The following is a 20,308-nucleotide window of genomic DNA, read 5'->3' as shown; positions in this document are numbered from 1 at the left end:
TATATACAGATTTCAACAATAGTTTATTCAATGAAATATATTTATTAATTGTGGTTCTTACAAAAAATATATCTTATGAAAATATAAAAGCTAAAATGTCTCTTAAACCTCTGCCGCTTTAATTAGTGCATACTAAATAATTAAACTTTAGTCTTCTACTACAACCATATTATTTACCAGCAACATAAAGTGGAACAGAGACAGAGGTGTCCTGCCACAGTCAGTAACAAATAAACAGAAAACAGTAGTGGTGGTAGATAGACACAAAGCTTCATCAAACATCTGATCCACTGAACAAAGAGCTCCAAAAATCTTGATACTACACTTCTCTTTTGTAAAGTAAATCTGAACAGCCGATATGGGCATCTACATCAACTAAATGATTTGCCTGAGAAGCTGGACAGGACAAAACAAAAAAAAAACAATAAAAAAAATAAATAATTTTTTAATTTTTTTTTTATTGTGTTGGCCTTAATTATTTTGTGGCGGGCCGCCACAAATAAATGAATGTGTGGGAAACACTGATATAAATACATATATATACTGTATATACATTTATATATACATATACATACATACATGCGTAAAAAGACACAAAAACTGCGTTAACGCCAACACTGTATATACACACACACACACACACACATATATATATATATATATATATATATATATATATATATATATATATATATATATATATATATATATATATATTAATTATATATTAATTAATTTGATAATCGATTAATCTGTCGATTATTACTTCGATTAATCGATTAATAATCGGATAAAACAGACAAACTACATTTCTATCCTTTCCAGTATTTTATTGAAAAAAAACAGCATACTGGCACCATACTTATTTTGATTATTGTTTCTCAGCTGTTTGTACATGTTGCAGTTTCTAAATAAAGGTTTATTTAAAAAAACAAAAAAAAACAACTTTTTTTTTTTTTTTTTTTTAAAAAGCCTCTGCGCATGCGCATAGCATAGATCAAACGAATCGATGACTAAATTAATCGGCAACTATTTTTATAATCGAATTTAATCGATTAGTTGTTGCAGCCCTAAATATATATATATATATATATATATATATATATATATATATATATATATATATATATATATATATATATATATATATATATATATATATATATATATACATATATATATGTATATATATATATTTTAGTCATCAATTTGTTGGATCTATGCTATGCACAGAGGCAATTATTATTATTAAAAACAATTTTTTTTTAAATTTTATTTTATTGTTTTTATTTTTTTTTATAAACCTTTATTTATAAACTGCAACATGTACAAACAGCTGAGAAACAATAATCAAAATAAGTATGGTGCCAATATGCTGTTTTTTTCCAATAAAATACTGGAAAGGATAGAAATGTAGTTTGTCTCTTTTATCTGATTATTAAACAATTAATCAAAGTAATAATGGACAGATTAATCGATTATCAAATTAATCGTTAGTTGCAGCCCTAATATATATATATATATATATTTATACTGTATATATATACACTACCGTTCAAAAGTTTGGGGTCACATTGAAATGTCCTTATTTTTGAAGGAAAAGCACTGTACTTTTCAATGAAGATAACTTTAAACTAGTCTTAACTTTAAAGAAATACACTCTATACATTGCTAATGTGGTAAATGACTATTCTAGCTGCAAATGTCTGGTTTTTGGTGCAATATCTACAAAGGTGTATAGAGGCCCATTTCCAGCAACTATCACTCCAGTGTTCTAATGGTACAATGTGTTTGCTCATTGGCTCAGAAGGCTAATTGATGATTAGAAAAGCCTTGTGCAATCATGTTCACACATCTGAAAACAGTTTAGCTCGTTACAGAAGCTACAAAACTGACCTTCCTTTGAGCAGATTGAGTTTCTGGAGCATCACATTTGTGGGGTCAATTAAACGCTCAAAATGGCCAGAAAAAGAGAACTTTCATCTGAAACTCGACAGTATATTCTTGTTCTTAGAAATGAAGGCTATTCCACAAAATTGTTTGGGTGACCCCAAACTTTTGAACGGTAGTATATATATATATATATATATATATATATATATATATATATATATATATATATATATATATATATATATATATATATATATGTCCAGCCGCTCAGGCAATTCATATTGTTGATGTGGATTCCCATGTCTGATGGACCTGTCCCCCCCAAAAAAATCATCCTTTAACCCGATGTGCCCCTCAAGTTAAAAAGTTTGGGGACCCCAGATTTTAGACCATATTTAACGATCGAACATGAGGTTATTTACTGTGCATTATGACGTGCACGGGCGATTAGATTAACAGCCATGTAAGTGTGCTCTAATTTTAAATGAATGTACACAATATTGTACATGTAATACATCACTACAACAATGCAAAGATGTGTTATAGTTAGAAGTCAGCTTAACGTGGGTCAAAACACTGATGTCATTTCTCCAAAGCTCAAGTAATAAAAATAAGTTTTGCAAAAAAAAAAAAGCATCGTCCACTCTACGTTAAAAACAAGACAACATTTAAATGTCTCAAAATATAAACCCGCTTTAAGTGTATTATGAATATTCATTTGATATAATTCATCCTATCCCCACTAAAGCCGCCTAGATCAATCTTGCAATAGAGTGAGACCTCCTGTTAGCCGTGGCTTCATATTATCTTTGTGCCACTTGGCGATACTGTTGTTGCTCTCAGTCAAGCACAATAAACACATCACCAGGTATACAGAGACAATACTGTTGGAGATTTTAAAAAAAATGACTGCAATTGAAAAAAAAAAAGCGCTAAATAAGTAATTAATGTGATAATTTGACACCTCTAGTTATCGCTGACTTAACTCATCCTTTCTTGTTTGATTTCTTGTAGGACTCATCTGCAGTGCAAGGAGAATGAGGAGTCACCGGGGAAGGTGGAAGCAGCATGAGTGGCCTCTGTATCGCTGTTAGACTGACGACCCTCATGTTTCTATGGAAGTGGTTAACATTAAGCCTGCTACTGAGCTTGTTGTTGGCATGGGCCAAGGCTGCCGAGCCTGCCGTGGCCGGCTTCACTGGCTCTACAGGGACCCTGGGCTGGCTATTGACGGGCAAGGGCCCCTTTCACCACTCCCAGGAGTTTATTGATTTTACAGAGCGCTACCAGCAAGGATTCACCACCAAGTATAAGATATACAGGTAAGACATGACATTTGAATTATGATTGACATCTTTGCAATGATTATTTTGTAAGAGAGAACATGTACTTTTTTTGGGTTGAAGCTCGGATATGGTTTTACATGGTTTTTCCAGAATGGGTTTTGCTACTTTTTTATTATAAAAAAAGATACAGCCCTAAAAGGGCAGTGCACTATTTTTGGGAATTTTGCCTATCATTCGCAATCCTTACAAGAGGCAAGAACACATGTTTCAAGAACTCATAAATAAACTGTTTGCTCCTTGGAGTCCTGGTTTGCCGACAGCATGTCTCCTCCACCTACATGATTTTGTCAAAACGTTCATTTTTCTCCGGAAATTCCAATTTGCGTCCTCCTTTCCTGGAGTCTTCCTCCAGTTTTGTGTGGTTTTGCGACTGCAGGGAATCACATGAAAGCCTCATTTCGCAACACTTGCAGCGTGGGCTCATTAAAGCAGCGTGGCGAGTTTTTTATGTTCCGTGATTCAATCAAATAACGCAACCGAGATGGATGGACATGCAGATGACAGTAAATATAAACCTCTGCCAAAAAATCCAAACGTTGTGTAAATTGACAAATAGGAGACTCGTATGATAAATCATCCAGGAAGAAATGATGCCAGCCAGTTTGAAAAATGTCTCACCTATGAGCTACAAAAATAATCCCAGAATGGTTTCATGTATTTCATATCAATCATTAGGGGTGTCAAAAAAAATCGATGCTAGAATGCATCACAATTCTTATTTGGAACGATACTTAATCAATTAAAAAAACCCCAACTAAACAATGTTTTTTTTTTAAAATATGTCCTGTCCAGCCACTCAGGCAAATGATATTGTTGAGGTAGATGCCCACATCTGCGATACAGATTTACTTTAGAAAAGAGAAGTGTGGGATACTTTCTCTCGTTGCCTTGTTTGTATTTGACTTTATTAAATATTTGGGTTTTAATTTTCTAAAAAAAAAAAGTTTTCTTTTAAGTAATATAGAAATGTATCACAGCTGTTTATCTACCGTATTTTTCGGAGTATAAGTCGCTCCGGAGTATAAGTCGCACCGGCCGAAAATGCATAATAAAGAAGGAAAAAAACATACATAAGTCACATTTTTTGGGCTAATTTATTTGATAAAACCCAACACCAAGAATAGACATTTGAAAGGCAATTTAAAATAAAAAAAGAATAGTGAACAACAGGCTGAATAAGTGTACGTTATATGAGGCATAAATAACCAACTGAGAACGTGCCTGGTATGTTAACGTAACATATTATGGTAAGAGTCATTCAAATAACTATAACATATAGAACATGCTATACGTTTCCCAAACAATCTGTCACTCCTAATCGCTAAATCCCATGAAATCTTATACGTCTAGTCTCTTACGTGAATGAGCTAAATAATATTATTTGATATTTTACGGTAATGTGTTAATCATTTCACACATAAGTCGCTCCTGAGTATAAGTCGCACCCCCGGCCAAACTATAGTTAAAAAAACTGCGACTTATAGTCCGAAAAATACGGTATTTTATGAAGGAATGTTCTATTATTTTTCGGACTAAAAGGCGCACATAAAATCCTTTCATTTTCTCAAAAATCGACGGTGCGCCTAAAACCCGGTGCACCTAATATACGGAATAATTCTGGTTGTGCTTACCGACCTCAAAGCAATTTTATTTGGTACATGGTGTAATGAAAAGTGTGACCAGTAGATGGCAGTCACACATAAGAGATACGTGCAGACTGCAATATGACGCCAGTAATCAACACCAAAACTTTAAATGTTCCATTGAAAATAAAGAACATTACACATGTTTTAGTATGACTTTGAAGCCGCACCGCTTGATGGATTGTCGGCCCATTACAGCTACCGTAGTCAGAGATACAAGTATTGTATTTTTCGGATTATAAATCGTAGTTTTTTTCTTAGTTTGGCCGGGGGTGCGATTTATACTCCGGAGCGACTTACCGTAAAATATCAAATAATATTATTTATCTCATTCCCGTTAAGAGACCAGGCGAATGTCAGCAATCGTTACACACACGTCAGCAATCGTCACACACACGTCAACCAATAAAAATTTGGCGGGGGCGGGTCATGGCAGAAGTGCATTGTGGGTCATGGTATGCTACCTGCTACTACGTCCGTAGCTATAAAAATGGATCATTTCAATATTGGCGATAACTTATAAAAACTGAGAAGGGCTGAACAAAAATGGCACCGAAAAGGAAATCATATACTGCAGATTACAAGCTGGACGTAGTGAAATATGCAGCAGAAAACGGCAAGAGGAAGCAGCGCATACCTTTGGAGTTGGCAGAGTTGTTTAGAAGCGACACCGAGGAAGAAGATTTCATGGGATTTAGCGATTAGGAGTGACAGATTGTTTGGTAAACATATAGCATGTTCTATATGTTATAGTTATTTGAATGACTCTTACCATAATATGTTACGTTAACATACCAGGCACCTTCTCAGTTGGTTATTTATGCGTCATGTAACGTACACTTATTCAGCCTGTTGTTCACTATTCTTTATTTATTTTAAATTGCCTTTCAAATGTCTATTCTTGGTGTTGGGTTTTATCAAATACATTTCCCCCAAAAATGCGACTTATACTTGAGTGCGACATACAGTATATATGTTTTTTTCCTTCTTTATTATGCATTTTCGGCCGGTGCGACGTATACTCCGGAGCGATTTATAATCCGAAAAATACGGTATTAGTACTATGGTGTGTGTATAATGACCGCAAAATGGCACCCATTAGCAGACATATTATCTGGCGTTTTGTTTCATAATATTATGCAAAACCAACTTTTCTTACCCTCTGGTACCTGCTGATGTGTATTTAAGATCTGCATAAATCCTGAAAATTTGCACAGGTCCGCCACTGTTGTTCGTGCCGATGCCGTAGTCGATAAGCTTCTTCGTTTTCACTATCTTCTTGTTATGGGGCATTCATCTTACGGTGTTGCCATTTCTAATATAAAGTAGCGTAAAGTTCTAAGTTATATCTCGCTATGGAAGCGTGAAAAACTACCAGTGTAGTGGGTTTTCATAATTCACCCACTGAACTTTAGTTATTAGAGAGTTCCGGTCGGACGTTTTTTTCACGAGACACATTTCCGGTGTCGTTGCACTAGTAAGCCACCGATGAGAAGATGCTGCTTCGTTGTTGATTTAAGTCATCACGTCCAAAGTGGGCCCGGGGGCCAAATGCGGCTCGCAGCTAATTGTTTACCGGCCCGCCACACATTTTGGAAATGCTATTGCAAAAATAAAAAAAACATACAAAAAAGTGGAATGAGGTATAATACAACTAGAAAAAGTTGCAATGTTTACACTAAGCTGCCGTGCAGGCTGTTTTTTTCTTTTGTCTATCTTTATTTGTCTTTTTTTGCCATTGCTCAAAAAAAATATCAATGTTACAATGAATTATTGACCTATTCAAGTCTCCAATTATTTCAAATATTTCACTTTAAAATGTTTTATGTGAAAAATAATGCATATATTGTGTGGTTGCCATATAAAAACATCAACGTTTTTTCTTTGACAAAAGAGCATAAAGCAAACAAAATAATAGTTCAAACGTAAAATCGACAGTTATAACTGAAGTTGATCTCGTAATTTAAGTGTTGAAAGTAAAAAAAAAAAGAAATAAAAATGTATCACTTTATCAGTGGGGGACCTTTTGGGTCCCAAATATATTTAATGGGATTTTATTAGGGATGTCCGATAATGGCTTTTTGCCGATATCCGATATTCCGATATTGTCTAACTCTTTAATTACCGATACCGATATCAACCGATACCGATATCAACCGATATATACAGTCGTGGAATTAACACATTATTATGTCTAATTTGGACAACCAGGTATGGTGAAGATAAGGTACTTTTTAAAAAAAATAAATAAATAAAATAAGATAAATAAATTAAACACATTTTCTTGAATAAAAAAGAAAGTAAAACAATATGAAAACAGTTACATAGAAACTAGTAATTAATGAAAATGAGTAACATTAACTGTTAAAGGTTAGTACTATTAGTGGACCAGCAGCACGCACAATCATGTGTGCTTACGGACTGTATTCCTCAAAAAGCGGATACCAGACGCGCTCCTTGCGGTCTAGAACAGTCTTTAGGTGTGGGTGGCGGGAGGTCCTTTGGGGGGGCAGACTCCTCCCCTCTCACTTGTCCAAAAGTCAATTTCTGGGAGCATTAGTCACTTGGGGCGGAGCCAAAGTCACTGGAGGCGGGGCTTGGAAAACAGAAGACTGAGACTAAAAAAATCTAAATTTTGAAAAAATCTTCTCATAAGGATTAATTCTAGAAAAAAAATCTTTAGTGGGCGGCTGACAGAGGGAGTAAACAGGATCTAAAAAAAAATCTTGGTCTCTGACATCATCACTAGTGGGCGGGATGACGTCATCACAAGTAAGCAGCGTAATGTCATCAGCGCGGGTCTCCCGCTGGCTCACAGCCCAGTCGGAAAATTGTTTGTCAAACTCATGAATGGAATGGCCAAACCTCAGAGGGGAAGACTGGGCTGGTCTTGGCGTGCTGCTGTCCGGAGGAGGAGTCTTCGGGAGCGACGCGTCCTGACGGCGAGGCGAAGACTCCTTGCTGTCCGATGCGGGGGAACTTCTTGTGGCTGGCTTCCTTCTGTCACGATCGTGGCGCATGAAGATGCGGGTTTTGTTCTTCCAAGATGCAAATGGACGAATCCGGACAGGACTTGCAGGTAACGACATCATTTAATAGTAAAATAACACAATACAGGTACCAAAAGAGAAAACAAACAGACTGGATAAAGTGCCGAGCGCACCGGAAGCTAAGGCTACAACTAGCACAGACAAAGATCACTAGCTGGGGCTAGGAGACAAGCAAAAACTCACGTAACAGTTGCGTGACGCAAATAAGGAAGCCAGACCGAGTGTGGTGAGCAACGTGAATAAATAGCTCTCTGATTAGTGCTCAACAGCAGATGAACGTGCCGAACACTAATGTTGAAACCAATGGTGACCAAAACAAACCCCCGAAGTGCACAAAACAACTAAGGAAGTCCAAAACTAACAGCACACAACTAAACAAAACATGATCCGACCACGGATCATGACACCATAACATTAACGCCACTGGTCGTCGTGTCCTCAAAAATAATGTTAAAAAAACAACCTAAAGCCTTGTCTCGCTGTTCACTGACATATAGTATTCATGTTTAATTATATTTTAGTGCAAATGAATATCGTCTCCAAGTATCGTATATCGGCCACATTGATATAAGCCTCTTTCAGATGTAACAACCTGCTTCTTAATTTGCGGGGGATTAAAATCATGCGGTTTGATTTAGACGACACTGCATCAGTATGGAGTGGAGATACTACAGAGGGGTTTGAGCAAAGCAGATATCTGACTGAGCCTGCTGATGTGTGACAAGAGTATACAGGATGGCTTCAGATGTGTTTGTTGTCAAGCACAGTGGGTGTTTGCATATAAGTAGCAGGGAATTGTTGGAAAGCTTCACATTTGATATTCTTTTCAGGTTGCAGAGACGAATCACACTCAGGAATAGAGTCAGTGTTTTCAAATTCTCAGTCTAAGAATGCGCACGATGATACATGTAGATTTTTAGCATGTATGTCAGTTTGTATGTTAGAGTCAATTAAAAAAACAAAACATTTAATCTGAAAATGGTCACATCAAGCTGTAAAATGGAAAGCACACTGCTTACTGTTTTTTTTTTTTTTAGTAAGTAAATGTCTATAACCAGCAGGGTTGGGCATCGTTTGAATTTGAAAAATTCTAGTTCCGATTTCTATCTGTTTCCCAATAATTCTTGATGTCGCTACTTTTAAGAGCCAGGGTCTAAAATGTACTATTCTCACAGGGCTATTTTTAACCAAATGTAAATATATCAACCCTTTGAACTTGATTATAGATGTTTTCAAGTTTCTTTCCTCAGTAGTGCATTTTCACAAAAGTTTCACTTTTTTTGTGAAAACCTCATAAAAAAACATGAATACATATTCTGATATTTATGTATTAGCGATAGAGATGGTCGGATCAGAGTGTTATGGTGCCGATTCTTATCACCCCAAAGTGAATTTGGCCGATACTGATCCATAGGGATGGGCATCGCAAACCAGTTGTTGTTCACTTAGACTTAGACTTCCTTTTATCGTCATTCAAGTTTGAACTTTACAGTACAGATAAGAACAAAATTGTGTTGCATTAGCTCGTTGTAGTGCAGGATAAAAGAGCAATAAGGTGCATATATAAATAGATTACTGTACAGATAAATATATTGTACTTTTGCATATGCATCCACGTTTATGTTATATTGTCTTTATATTCCAGTGAGTTAATCTGTTTTTAGGGGGAATTGAGGGGATTATTACGATGCGTTCAAGAGTCTTATGGCCTGAGGGAAGAAGCTGTTACAGAACCTGGAGATTCTGCTACGGAGGCTTCAGAACCGTGTCTCAGTGCTTCGGTTCCTGGGAATCATTTGCCAGTTTTGTTAACGATTCCCTGATCGTTGCCTGTGGACGCGCATGACGTCACCATTCACAAAAGATGGAGTTATTCACGAGAAAGGATGACAACGGTAGGACTGCACGATTATGACCAGATCCATCCATCCATTTTCTACCGCTTATTCCCTTTTGGGGTCGCGGGGGGCGCTGGAGCCTATCTCAGCTACAATCGGGCGGAAGGCGGGGTACACCCTGGACAAGTCGCCACCTCATCGCAGGGCCAACACAGATAGACAGACAACATTCACACTCACATTCACACACTAGGGCCAATTTAGTGTTGCCAATCAACCTATCCCCAGGTGCATGTCTTTGGAAGTGGGAGGAAGCCGGAGTACCCGGAGGGAACCCACGCAGTCACGGGGAGAACATGCAAACTCCACACAGAAAGATCCCGAGCCCGGGATTGAACCCAAGACTACTCAGGACCTTCGTATTGTGAGGCAGATGCACTAACCCCTCTGCCACCGTGCTGCCCGATTATGACCAGATCAATATTGAAATCACGATTATTAATCACGATTATTTACGACACCTTTGTATTGCCCTTTCTAATTTGAACAAACAGTATGTGAACAGGGTTTAAATTTCAAAATGAAAAAAAAAAAAAATATAGGGTTGTAATGGTATACCGGTATTAGTATAGTACCGCAATACTAATGAATCATTTTCGGTACTATACCACCTCTGAGACTTACCGGTCCTGCACTCCCCACCCCCGCGTCGTCGTCACGTCGAGTCATTGCTGGTTTACGAGCAGAGGAGAATGTTCGGCGGCACACAATCACGGAGTACTACCAAGCAGACACAGTGTGTAGACAGAAAAGGGAGAACGGACACATTTTGGCTTTATAACTAACGATAAAGGTGAAGTTATAACACTGAAACGCCCTCAGGAAGAGGTGCTTTTAGACATGGCTAGCTAGCTAGCGGCTAACGTCTATCCGCCGTCGGCATTGTTTTAGCTACAGATCCCACATCAGGGCAAGAACAAACTCAACCCAATGGGATGACAATGAGAAACCTTGGAGGGGCCCGCAGATGTGGATACCCCCCTTGGGCGACCGGTGCAATGGACGTCGAGTGGATCTAGAATAATAGTGTGAGAGTCCAGTCCATAGTAGGGCCAGCAGGAGATCGTCTTGAGTGGAGACAAGTCAACAGCGCAAAGACATCCCCAACTGATGCACAGATGGGTGGTCCCGACTTTGGACAGATAGCGCTTAATCTGTGGTCACCAAATCCCCAGAGCAGAAAAGAAATGGCAGATCAACTGTTCTAAAAGGGGGGTCTATTTAAAGGCTAGAGTATACAAATGAGTTATAAGAAGGGACCTAAATGCTTCTACTGAGGTAGAGTACTGGATCCCGAATAGAAAACGCTCTATAGCCTGCCGACTTTTTTTGGGCTCTGGGAATCACTAATAAGCCGGAGTTTTTTGAACGCAGATTACTTGCCGGGACATATGGTACAATACAATCAGCAAGATAGGATAGAGCTAGACCGTGTAGTATTTTATACGTAAGTAGTAAAACCTTAAAGTCACATCTTAAGTGCACAGGAAGCCAGTGCAGGTGAGCCAGTATAGGCCTAATATGATCAAACTTTCTTGTTCTTGTCAAAAGTCTAGCAGCCGCATTTTGTACCAACTGTAATCTTTTAATGCGAGACATAGAAAGACCCGAAAATAATATGTTACAGTGATCGAGACGAGATGTAACGAACGTATGGATAATTTTCTCAGCGTCGCTAGTGGACAAAATGGAACAAATTTTAGAGATATTATGGAGATGAAAGATTAATAATGTTGACAAAATAATAGAATGATAAATAACACAATATGTTACTGCATATGTCAGCAGACTAATTAGGAGTCTTTGTTTGTTTACATACTCTAAAAGACAAGTTGTCTTGTATGTTCATTATTTTATTTAAGAACTAAATTGCAATAATAAACATATGTTTAATGTACCCTAAGATTTTTTGTTAAAATACAGCCAATAATGCAATTGGTCTCCTTTATTTATAAAAGTACCGAAAAGTATCAAAATAATTTTGGTACCGGTACCGGTATTGGTATCGCGACAACACTACAGTTATAATATAAAAGGGGCAAAAGACAAAGAGCTAATTAAAAACAAATATGCCATTGCAGAGTGCGATCATAAAGTGCAAACATGTGGAAAAAATAAGATCATGCTCGAAAGGTATATACATGATCATTGTACTGCTCACAATATTTACAGGACATATGTCTTTGCCATATAAAACGTTATTACATCCATTACTTTTGTGCGTCTTTGAGAGGTGGATGGATATGGGGTCCCTAAGTGCACGATTGATGTTACGGTAGTCTGTACTTTGGGCACCCTTGCTTTTGTAGCTGTTCGTCTGGGCTTTGCGCCTGTGGCGGGCAGCCCGCTCTATTTGGATTTTTAGCTTCACGTTGCGGCCAAACGATGGCGGTCGAGGAAAGAAGGAAAGTGTTTCTAATGCTCAACCTGTCGCCGCAACTCAATCATTTGTTTAAATGTACACACTAACGCAGCTTTGCCGTGCAGTTTGTCGGTTTATACGTGCAGGAGCATTTCCGGGTTTGCAGGAACGAGCGGGAGGATGCCTAGAGAATGGCGAGGGAAGAGCATCAATGTAATAATGCATTTATTTTTCCTAATATTTTTGGTAGTTACAGGCTGATCAAGTGTCAGTCACCCTCTCCCTCACTCTTACTCGCTCTCATTTGAGTCCACTGTCTTTCGGTCGCCCCCTGGTGGTTGGCTGACTGTTGGTTGTGAAAGTGCTTGAATTGTTATGCAGCGGAACCTGCTTTTTTAAATGTTAATATCGCCGACGATTAACCTCATGTAATGGTAGCGACCAAAATCGTGGTCACGATTAAAATGCGATTAATCGTGCAGCCCTACAACAGAGCAACTTGCAATACTTGGGAAGTATATATTTCATCAAAGAGAGGAAATACTAGCAGAAACATTAGCAGACACAGAATGTGATAACTTTGAATTAATGATGCGTTTTTGATCCAGACCGAGCCGGAACAACGGCGATGTCAGCGATGTACTGCAGGTAACTAACATCGCCTGTCATGTTAGCACCTGATTATAAAAGCTACTTTTATTACCGTATTTTTCGGAGTATAAGTTGCTCCGAAGTATAAGTCGCACAGGCCGAAAATGCATAATAAAGAAGGAAAAAAACATATATAAGTCGCACTGGAGTATAAGTCGCATTTTTTGGGGAAATGTATTTGATAAAACCCAACACCAAGAATAGACATTTGAAAGGCAATTTTAAATAAATAAAGAATAGTGAACAACAGGCTGAATAAGTGTACGTTATATGACGCATAAATAACCAACTGAGAACGTGCCTGGTATGTTAACGTAACATATTATGGTAAGAGTCATTCAAATAACTATAACATATAGAACATGCTATACGTTTACCAAACAATCTGTCACTCCTAATCGCTAAATCCCATGAAATCTTATACGTCTAGTCTCTTACGTGAATGAACTAAATAATTTTATTTGATATTTTACGGTAATGTGTTATTAATTTCACACATAAGTCGCTCCTGAGTATAAGTCGCACCCCAGGCCAAGCTATGAAAAAAACTGCGACTTATAGTCCGAAAAATCCGGTAACTGAAAATATGAAAATAAAACTTATCATGCAAATCATAACGAATCAGCGTCTGACTGGCAGGATCCGCATGCTTCTTCCCTCTATGACAATTGTTCTCCACAGTGGAGATACCGTAATTAATCAGACAAATCTCATATCATTCCTGAAACCCCCCCCAGATATGCTTATTTTTCAGCTAAATAATGATTGATGTTTAGAGCTGATGACTGCAGAATTGCACAATGCACACTTCTATTGCACTTGACTTGCTTGTATTTGTCACTAGTTTTACTTTTCATTGGTCAGCTCATATATTCCACCAAAAAATAATTTAATGTAATATACTGTTTATTTCTACAGTAGACTATTTGTTGTATTATTATATTATTTATTTAAAAAAATAATATTTCTGATGAACCCTGACCCTGACACCTTATGGCAGTTGTCTGCCTTTATAAAGACCTCACTGTTGAGTTTTGTATCAAATAAACTAAACAAAGTTAACGCTAATTGATTTGATTGAACGGAGGGCCCAGGCACAGCCACCAAAGCCACCCTCAATCCATGCAGAAAACAAACGAGATAAAATGGCCAGGAGGCTGACCCCTACAACACAGGACTCTGCAGGCGCCTCGAGGCAAGCAGAGTCCCTTATCCAAACGTCACAGCCGAATGCAATGAAACAGGCCCAGTCCCCTGGCGAGAGAACCCCAAATACGCACGACTAAAACAAAAAGCACAATGGCCAAACAAAGTTATCGTGACCGAACGGCCACGGCCATCACCATCACTGCAGCATTGCTCAACGCACCCACAAAGTACCCATATACACACCAAAATTCCCCAACAAAGCTGCACCTCACCCTCCCAACAGCCAAAACACACTTTCACTTTCCTGCAGAGGAAACACCAAACGCTGTCCCAGTCCAACTAGAACCACACCATCCCCATCAGTGCGTCGGAACATATCTATCCTTCCTTAGACTTAGACAAGGAAGGATAGAAATGTTGACTTAAATCTGCAAATGCTACAGAACGCTCCCAAACAAATGCAAACCGGGCTAACAGTCGCTCCACACCTGAACGACGCGACCCCACGCGAATCCACCCTCTACCGAACAAAGCCCGCACTCGCCCGCCCCAACCCGACTCTGCAAAGTCCACACCGACAACCCCAAGCAAAAAATTGCACAGCCCCCATGCTCAACACAAACACCACATCCAAGCTGCCCACACAGCAATGCGTTCACACAAGTCCTGACCGAGGCACGACGCCTCTCAACAGGGAAAGAAGTCAACGCATCTCGCCAACATGTCGGCACCCAAGCTAGCGAGCAAGCAAATGCCAGCCGGTCCCCATAATTCCACCACCCGCCAACCACTCCAACCCAACACAACAACGCCAACCGCTGATAGCTCCATAGCAACCACCACCACCATTGCCCATCTGCAGTACAAATACCCGCAGCCACCGAAACCGAAGTAAAAAAGCGACCGATCTCGCAAACCGCAACAACCCACACACCAGGAGACCACCGAAGCCGCCAACCCACCGACCCCAACTCCATCCACAGCCCGGCCAATCGAGCCATCGGACATCAGCCCTGGCCAACCAAACACCCCAACACGCCGCTGACCACACCCAGTGCCACAGCCACGGACCGCGCCGGGAACCGCCACAGAAAGGTGAACAGCATGCAGCCCCCCAGGAAAGGGAGGAAACAACTTGCAACCCAGTAGGCGGCAGGCACCCAAACCAACCCACCACCAATCCGACCGCCCCCAAGCATGCCCGTCAATCCCACCCGCCCTACGTCCACTCTACCAAGCCGTCCGCGTCCCCACCCCTCCAAAAAAACCCCACAACTTGAGGCCTGGCCGCCACCAGTGTCCAGCACCACCAATCCCCGCAATCCATCCCGCACGTTAATGTCCCCCCACTCTCTCCCCACACGATACCTAAAATAAATATTAGACATATAAACATACAGAATTATTAAAGTTCTTATAAATTAATAGTTATTTAATTTATGGTTTACCTAGGATATTAATGAGACTATCATTTTTTATTTTTTTTAAAGGTTCAAGATGTTTATCATAATTATTCTTCTTTGTACTTTCTGAACACTTTAGTTTAAACAGTCTCTTAAACTGAATTATATTAGTGGGTTTTTTTATTTCCTTGCTTAATCCTTTCCATAATTTAATTCTCCAGCAACCCCGAGAGAGCAAAGCAGTAGAAAATGGATGGATGGAATTTAATTCTGCACACTGATATGCTAAAGGTCTTAAGTGTTGTACGTGCATACCAATGATTTAAATTAGATTTTCCTCAAAGGTTATATTTCTCCTCTTTTGTTAAGAATAATTGTTGTACATTCTTGGGTAACAGGTTATAGTTTGCTATTTGCAAATGAATTAAGTCGTTGAATTTCAATATTTTTGATTCTAAAAAATAAAGGGTTTGTATGTTCTCTGTAAAGTAAAACAAGTACCAATGATTGTCACACACACACTAGGAGATGCATTTGACCCATCACCCTCACCCCCTGGGAGGTGAGGGGAGCTGTGAGCATGTTTGGTGATTAAACCCCCAATTCCAACCCTTGATGCTGAGTCCCAAGCAGGTTTGTGACGTTAAGACCCTTGATAACACATTGGTGGTTGAAAAAGGATAGTAAGAGCAGTGAGAGGTAAATCCAACATTATTTATTATTCTAATTGATCTTTTTTGTAACACTGTTAGTGAATGAAGCACACATTTATAGTTGTTTCCCCATATTTTTTACACAATAACTCAGATATGGTAACACTAGTGAGCAGTAGAGAATATGGATTGATATTTGGTCCAGGACATATTTTGCTTTTTCATTATTGACGTGTTTCTAGCTACTATATGTTGTTTGTTTTTTACATTAGATTTTCAGTTCATTTAATCATCTATTATTACACCCAAAAATGTGTTTTCTTTTGCTCAATCAATATATATTCCGTCTATTTGTATTTGTGTTTGACTTTCCCTTCTACTGTTACCAAATAGCATTATTTTTGCTTACTGAGATTCAAAGATAGTCTGTTTTTGTCAAACTATCTTTGTGATTTGTTCATTTCTTCTGTTATTTGTATTAGCTTTGTGTTCAGTCCGGAACAAAACACAGTTGTGTCATTGGCAAATAATACTAACTTGAAGTCCTTCGTAACTTTACAAATATGGTTTATATAATAATTGAACAATTTTGGTCCCAGTATTGATCCCTGAGGTTCGCAACGAGATTTTTTAGCTCAGGAGATGTTTGTTCTCCTATCTTCACGTATTGCTTCCTGTTGGTTATGTAGCTTCTTACCCAGTTCAAAACCAACCCTCGGATGCCATACCGTTTTCATTTATTTATTAAGATATTATGATTGATTGTATCAAACGCTTTTGCTATATTCATAAACACTGCAGCATCACATTTTTTGCTATCTATTTCATTGGTGATCTCTATTGATTAATGCCATTGATGTTGAGATGTTGGCTCTGTATCCGTATTGATTGTATGTGAGTGTTTCATTTTTATTCATGAATTTGCCCAATCTGTTGTTAAACAGTTGTTCAATACTTTTAGAAAACTGTGGAAGTAGTGTGCTATTTTCATTTTGTCTGTGGATTTGCCTGTCTGAAATGATTGGTTGCTGATATATGTTCAGGGTTATAAAATCTCTTCAATTACCTTTTTTATCATTTCCATATCAATTGCGATACAATCAGTTGAGGTCTTGGATTTACATTTTTTCACAATATTGAATATTTCCTCTTGTCGCACCCTCGAGGAACATCAAGTTGGGATTTATGTCTATAGTGTCATTCAAGTCCTCAACTGACTCGGCATCTGGAATCTTTATTTCCAGATTTGATCCAGTGTTCACAAAGTACTTCCTGAAGCTTTCAACTACTTTGTTCATATTGCCATTTTGTACATTTCCATCTAAGAAGTATTTAGGATAATCCTTCTTAGCACCATTTTTAATAATGCTATTTAGGATTACCATGTTGCTCTCATATTGTTTTTGTTACGGTCTAATAATTGACTGTAATATTCTTTCCTACATGTTCATTGTATGCCAGTTAGCTGTTCTTTTACGTTTTGTACTTGTATTCTGCCTCTGTAGATCTTATACATTTTCTATATTATGTATTCTTCTTGTTGCAAGCATTTTTCAGTCCGTTTGTCATCCATGGTTGCTTTTCTTTTGCTTTTTACTAAGTTGTTTCAATGGTCAATGTTTGTCATGATGCATATGGTATTTTTAAAAATACTTTCATGATGCTTTATCTACATGCTTGTCACTGTGTACATTGTCCCAAGTTTGATCTCTCAGGTCATTCTTGAAAGGTGTCATACTTCGAAATGTCTTTTTGTCATCGATGTTCCTCTTCTTGTAGTTTCCGTCATATATTGTGAAAACTGGCAGGTTAACTCTTATGTCAGATATTAGCAGACCACTTGTGGTATTATTATCAAAATCATTAGTAAAAATATTATCAATAAGTGTGGTGCTGTGTCCTGATATTCTGCTTGGCCTTGTGATTTTAGGATACAAACTCAGGCTATTCAAGAGATCAATGTATTAATGTTTTAACTGATTTCAGTAAAAGTTGCCTTAATCCAGTTCTCAAACATATCAATGTCTGACTTAGGTGATTTATATATGTAGATGATTAATATGTTCTTGTTTTTTTCATGACATATTTCAATGGTTAGAAATTATAAGATATTGTCAATAGCTAATGACATATTTTTTTACTACTTTGTAATTTAAGTTATTCATAACATACACAGCTACTCCCCCTCTGTCCGTGTTAGTTCTGTTGATATAATTTAGTTCATATCCTTTCAGATCCCAATTCATTCCTTTTTTTAGCATCCATCCATGTTTCTGAGATAGTGATCACTTCGAAGGGTTTGTTGAATTATTCCAAAAAATGCTTCACGTTGTAGTTGCATGCAAACGTCTGCTGTTGAAATGAATAATCAACACTTTTGTTGTTTATTTTAATGTTTCCGTTGTATTGTTCGTCTGTGTAAAAAGAACAATTATTTCTGGTATGAAGAAAACCGTTGTATCTGGATCCATATCCTAATCTAATTCCAGACTATTGTGATCTGAGCTGCAGAAGGTTTTCAGTTCCATATATTCTTGTTCAGCTATCTTTTGCAGATTGATTAGATAAAATCAAAATTGCAACGATGCGTAAAAAGGGGGGATCGGATTGTGACCACGACATCGCAAATTCCAGGAGTATTTTATTTAAAGAAACCCTCTGAAATGAGCATGATAAGACCACATTAAAGGCCTACTGAAACCCACTACTACTGACCACGCAGTCTGATAGTTTATTTATCAATGATGAAATCTTAACATTGCAACACATGCCAATACGGCCGGGTTAACTAATAAAGTGCAATTTTAAATTTCCCGCCACACTTCCAGATGAAAACGTCTAGATATGATGACGTATGCGTGTGACGTCAACGGTTGATACGGAAGTATTCGGACCTATTTAATCCAATACAAAAAAGCTCCCTTTTCATCCCAAAATTCCACAGTATTCTGGACATCTGTGTTGGTGAATCTTTTGCAATGTGTTTAATAACAATGGAGACTGCAAAGAAGAAAGCTGTAGGTGAGATCGGTGTATTAGCGGCGGACTACAGCAACACAACCAGGAGGACTTTGAGGATAGCAGACGCACTAGCCAAACAACCTCACCTTGACTTCCTCCATCTCCGGGCCGCCAACCGCATCGGTGATCGGGTGAAGTCCTTCGTCGTACCGTCGATCGCTGGAACGCAGGTGAGCCTGGGTTGTGATGAGCAGATGAGAGCTGGCGTAGGTGCAGAGCTAATGTTTTTAGCATAGCTCTGTCGAGGTTCCGTAGCTAAGTTAGCTTCAATGCCGTCGTTAGCAACAGCATTGCTAAGCTTCGCCAAGCTGGAAAGCATTAACCGTGTATTTACATGTCCAGAGTTTGGTAGTATTGTTGATCTTCTGTCTATCCTTCCAGTCAGGGACTTATTTGTTTTGTTTCTATATGCAGTAAAGCCCGATGCTATCACGTTAGCTCAGTAGCTAAAGAGCTTCACCGATGTATTGTCGCGGAGATAAAAGTCACTGTGAATGTCCATTTCGCGTTCCCGACTCTCATTTTCAAGAGGATATAGTATCCGAGGTGGTTTAAAATACAAATCAGTGATCCACAATAGAAAAAGGAGAGAGTGTGGAATCCAATGAACCCTTGTACCTAAGTTACGGTCAGAGCGAAAAAAGATACGCCCTGCACTGCACGCTAGTCCTTCACTTTCACGTTCCTCATCCACGAATCTTTCATCCTCGATCAAATTAATGGGGTAATCGTCGCTTTCTCGGTCCGAATCTCTCTCGCTGCTGGTGTAAACAACAGGAAAATAAGAGCAGTCCTTCCCCCGGTGTCGTCACGCTACTTCCGGTAGGGGCAAGGCTTTTTTTTTATCAGAGACCAAAAGTTGCGAATTTTATCGTCGTTGTTCTATACTAAATCCTTTCAGCAAAAATATGGCAATATCGCGAAATGATCAAGTATCACACATAGAATGGATCTGCTATCCCCGTTTAAATAAAAACAATTATTTTCAGTAGGCCTTTAACTAGTTTACTTAAAGGCCTACTGAAACCCACTATTACCGACCATGCAGTCTGATAGTTTATATATCAATGATGAAATCTTAACATTGCAACACATGCCAATATGGCCGGGTTAACTTATAAAGTGCAATTTTAAATTTCCCGGGAAATATCCAGTTGAAAACGATTCGGTATGATGACGTTTGCGCGTGACGTCACGGAGTGAACGGAAGTATTGGCACACCCTTGTGTCCCAATACAA

The 20,308-nt window shown here is 38.5% G+C and overlaps 1 protein-coding gene across 1 annotated transcript in view; it reads left to right on the top strand.

The window, feature by feature from the left end:
- The window catches only part of LOC133634930 (BMP/retinoic acid-inducible neural-specific protein 3-like), a 261,185-nt gene that overhangs the window by 8,031 nt on the left and 232,846 nt on the right, over positions 1–20,308 (top strand). The window contains exon 2 of the mRNA XM_062027587.1: positions 2,908–3,215. Coding sequence (XP_061883571.1) covers positions 2,962–3,215 — 254 coding nt within the window. The 5' untranslated portion in view covers positions 2,908–2,961. The remainder of the gene's footprint in view (positions 1–2,907; positions 3,216–20,308) is intronic.

The sequence above is a fragment of the Entelurus aequoreus genome, linkage group LG19 (assembly GCF_033978785.1).
Source record: "Entelurus aequoreus isolate RoL-2023_Sb linkage group LG19, RoL_Eaeq_v1.1, whole genome shotgun sequence".
Lineage (NCBI taxonomy): Eukaryota > Metazoa > Chordata > Actinopteri > Syngnathiformes > Syngnathidae > Entelurus > Entelurus aequoreus.
The sequence above is the reverse complement of the archived record's forward strand: the minus strand, read 5'-3'. Positions and strand labels throughout refer to the sequence as shown.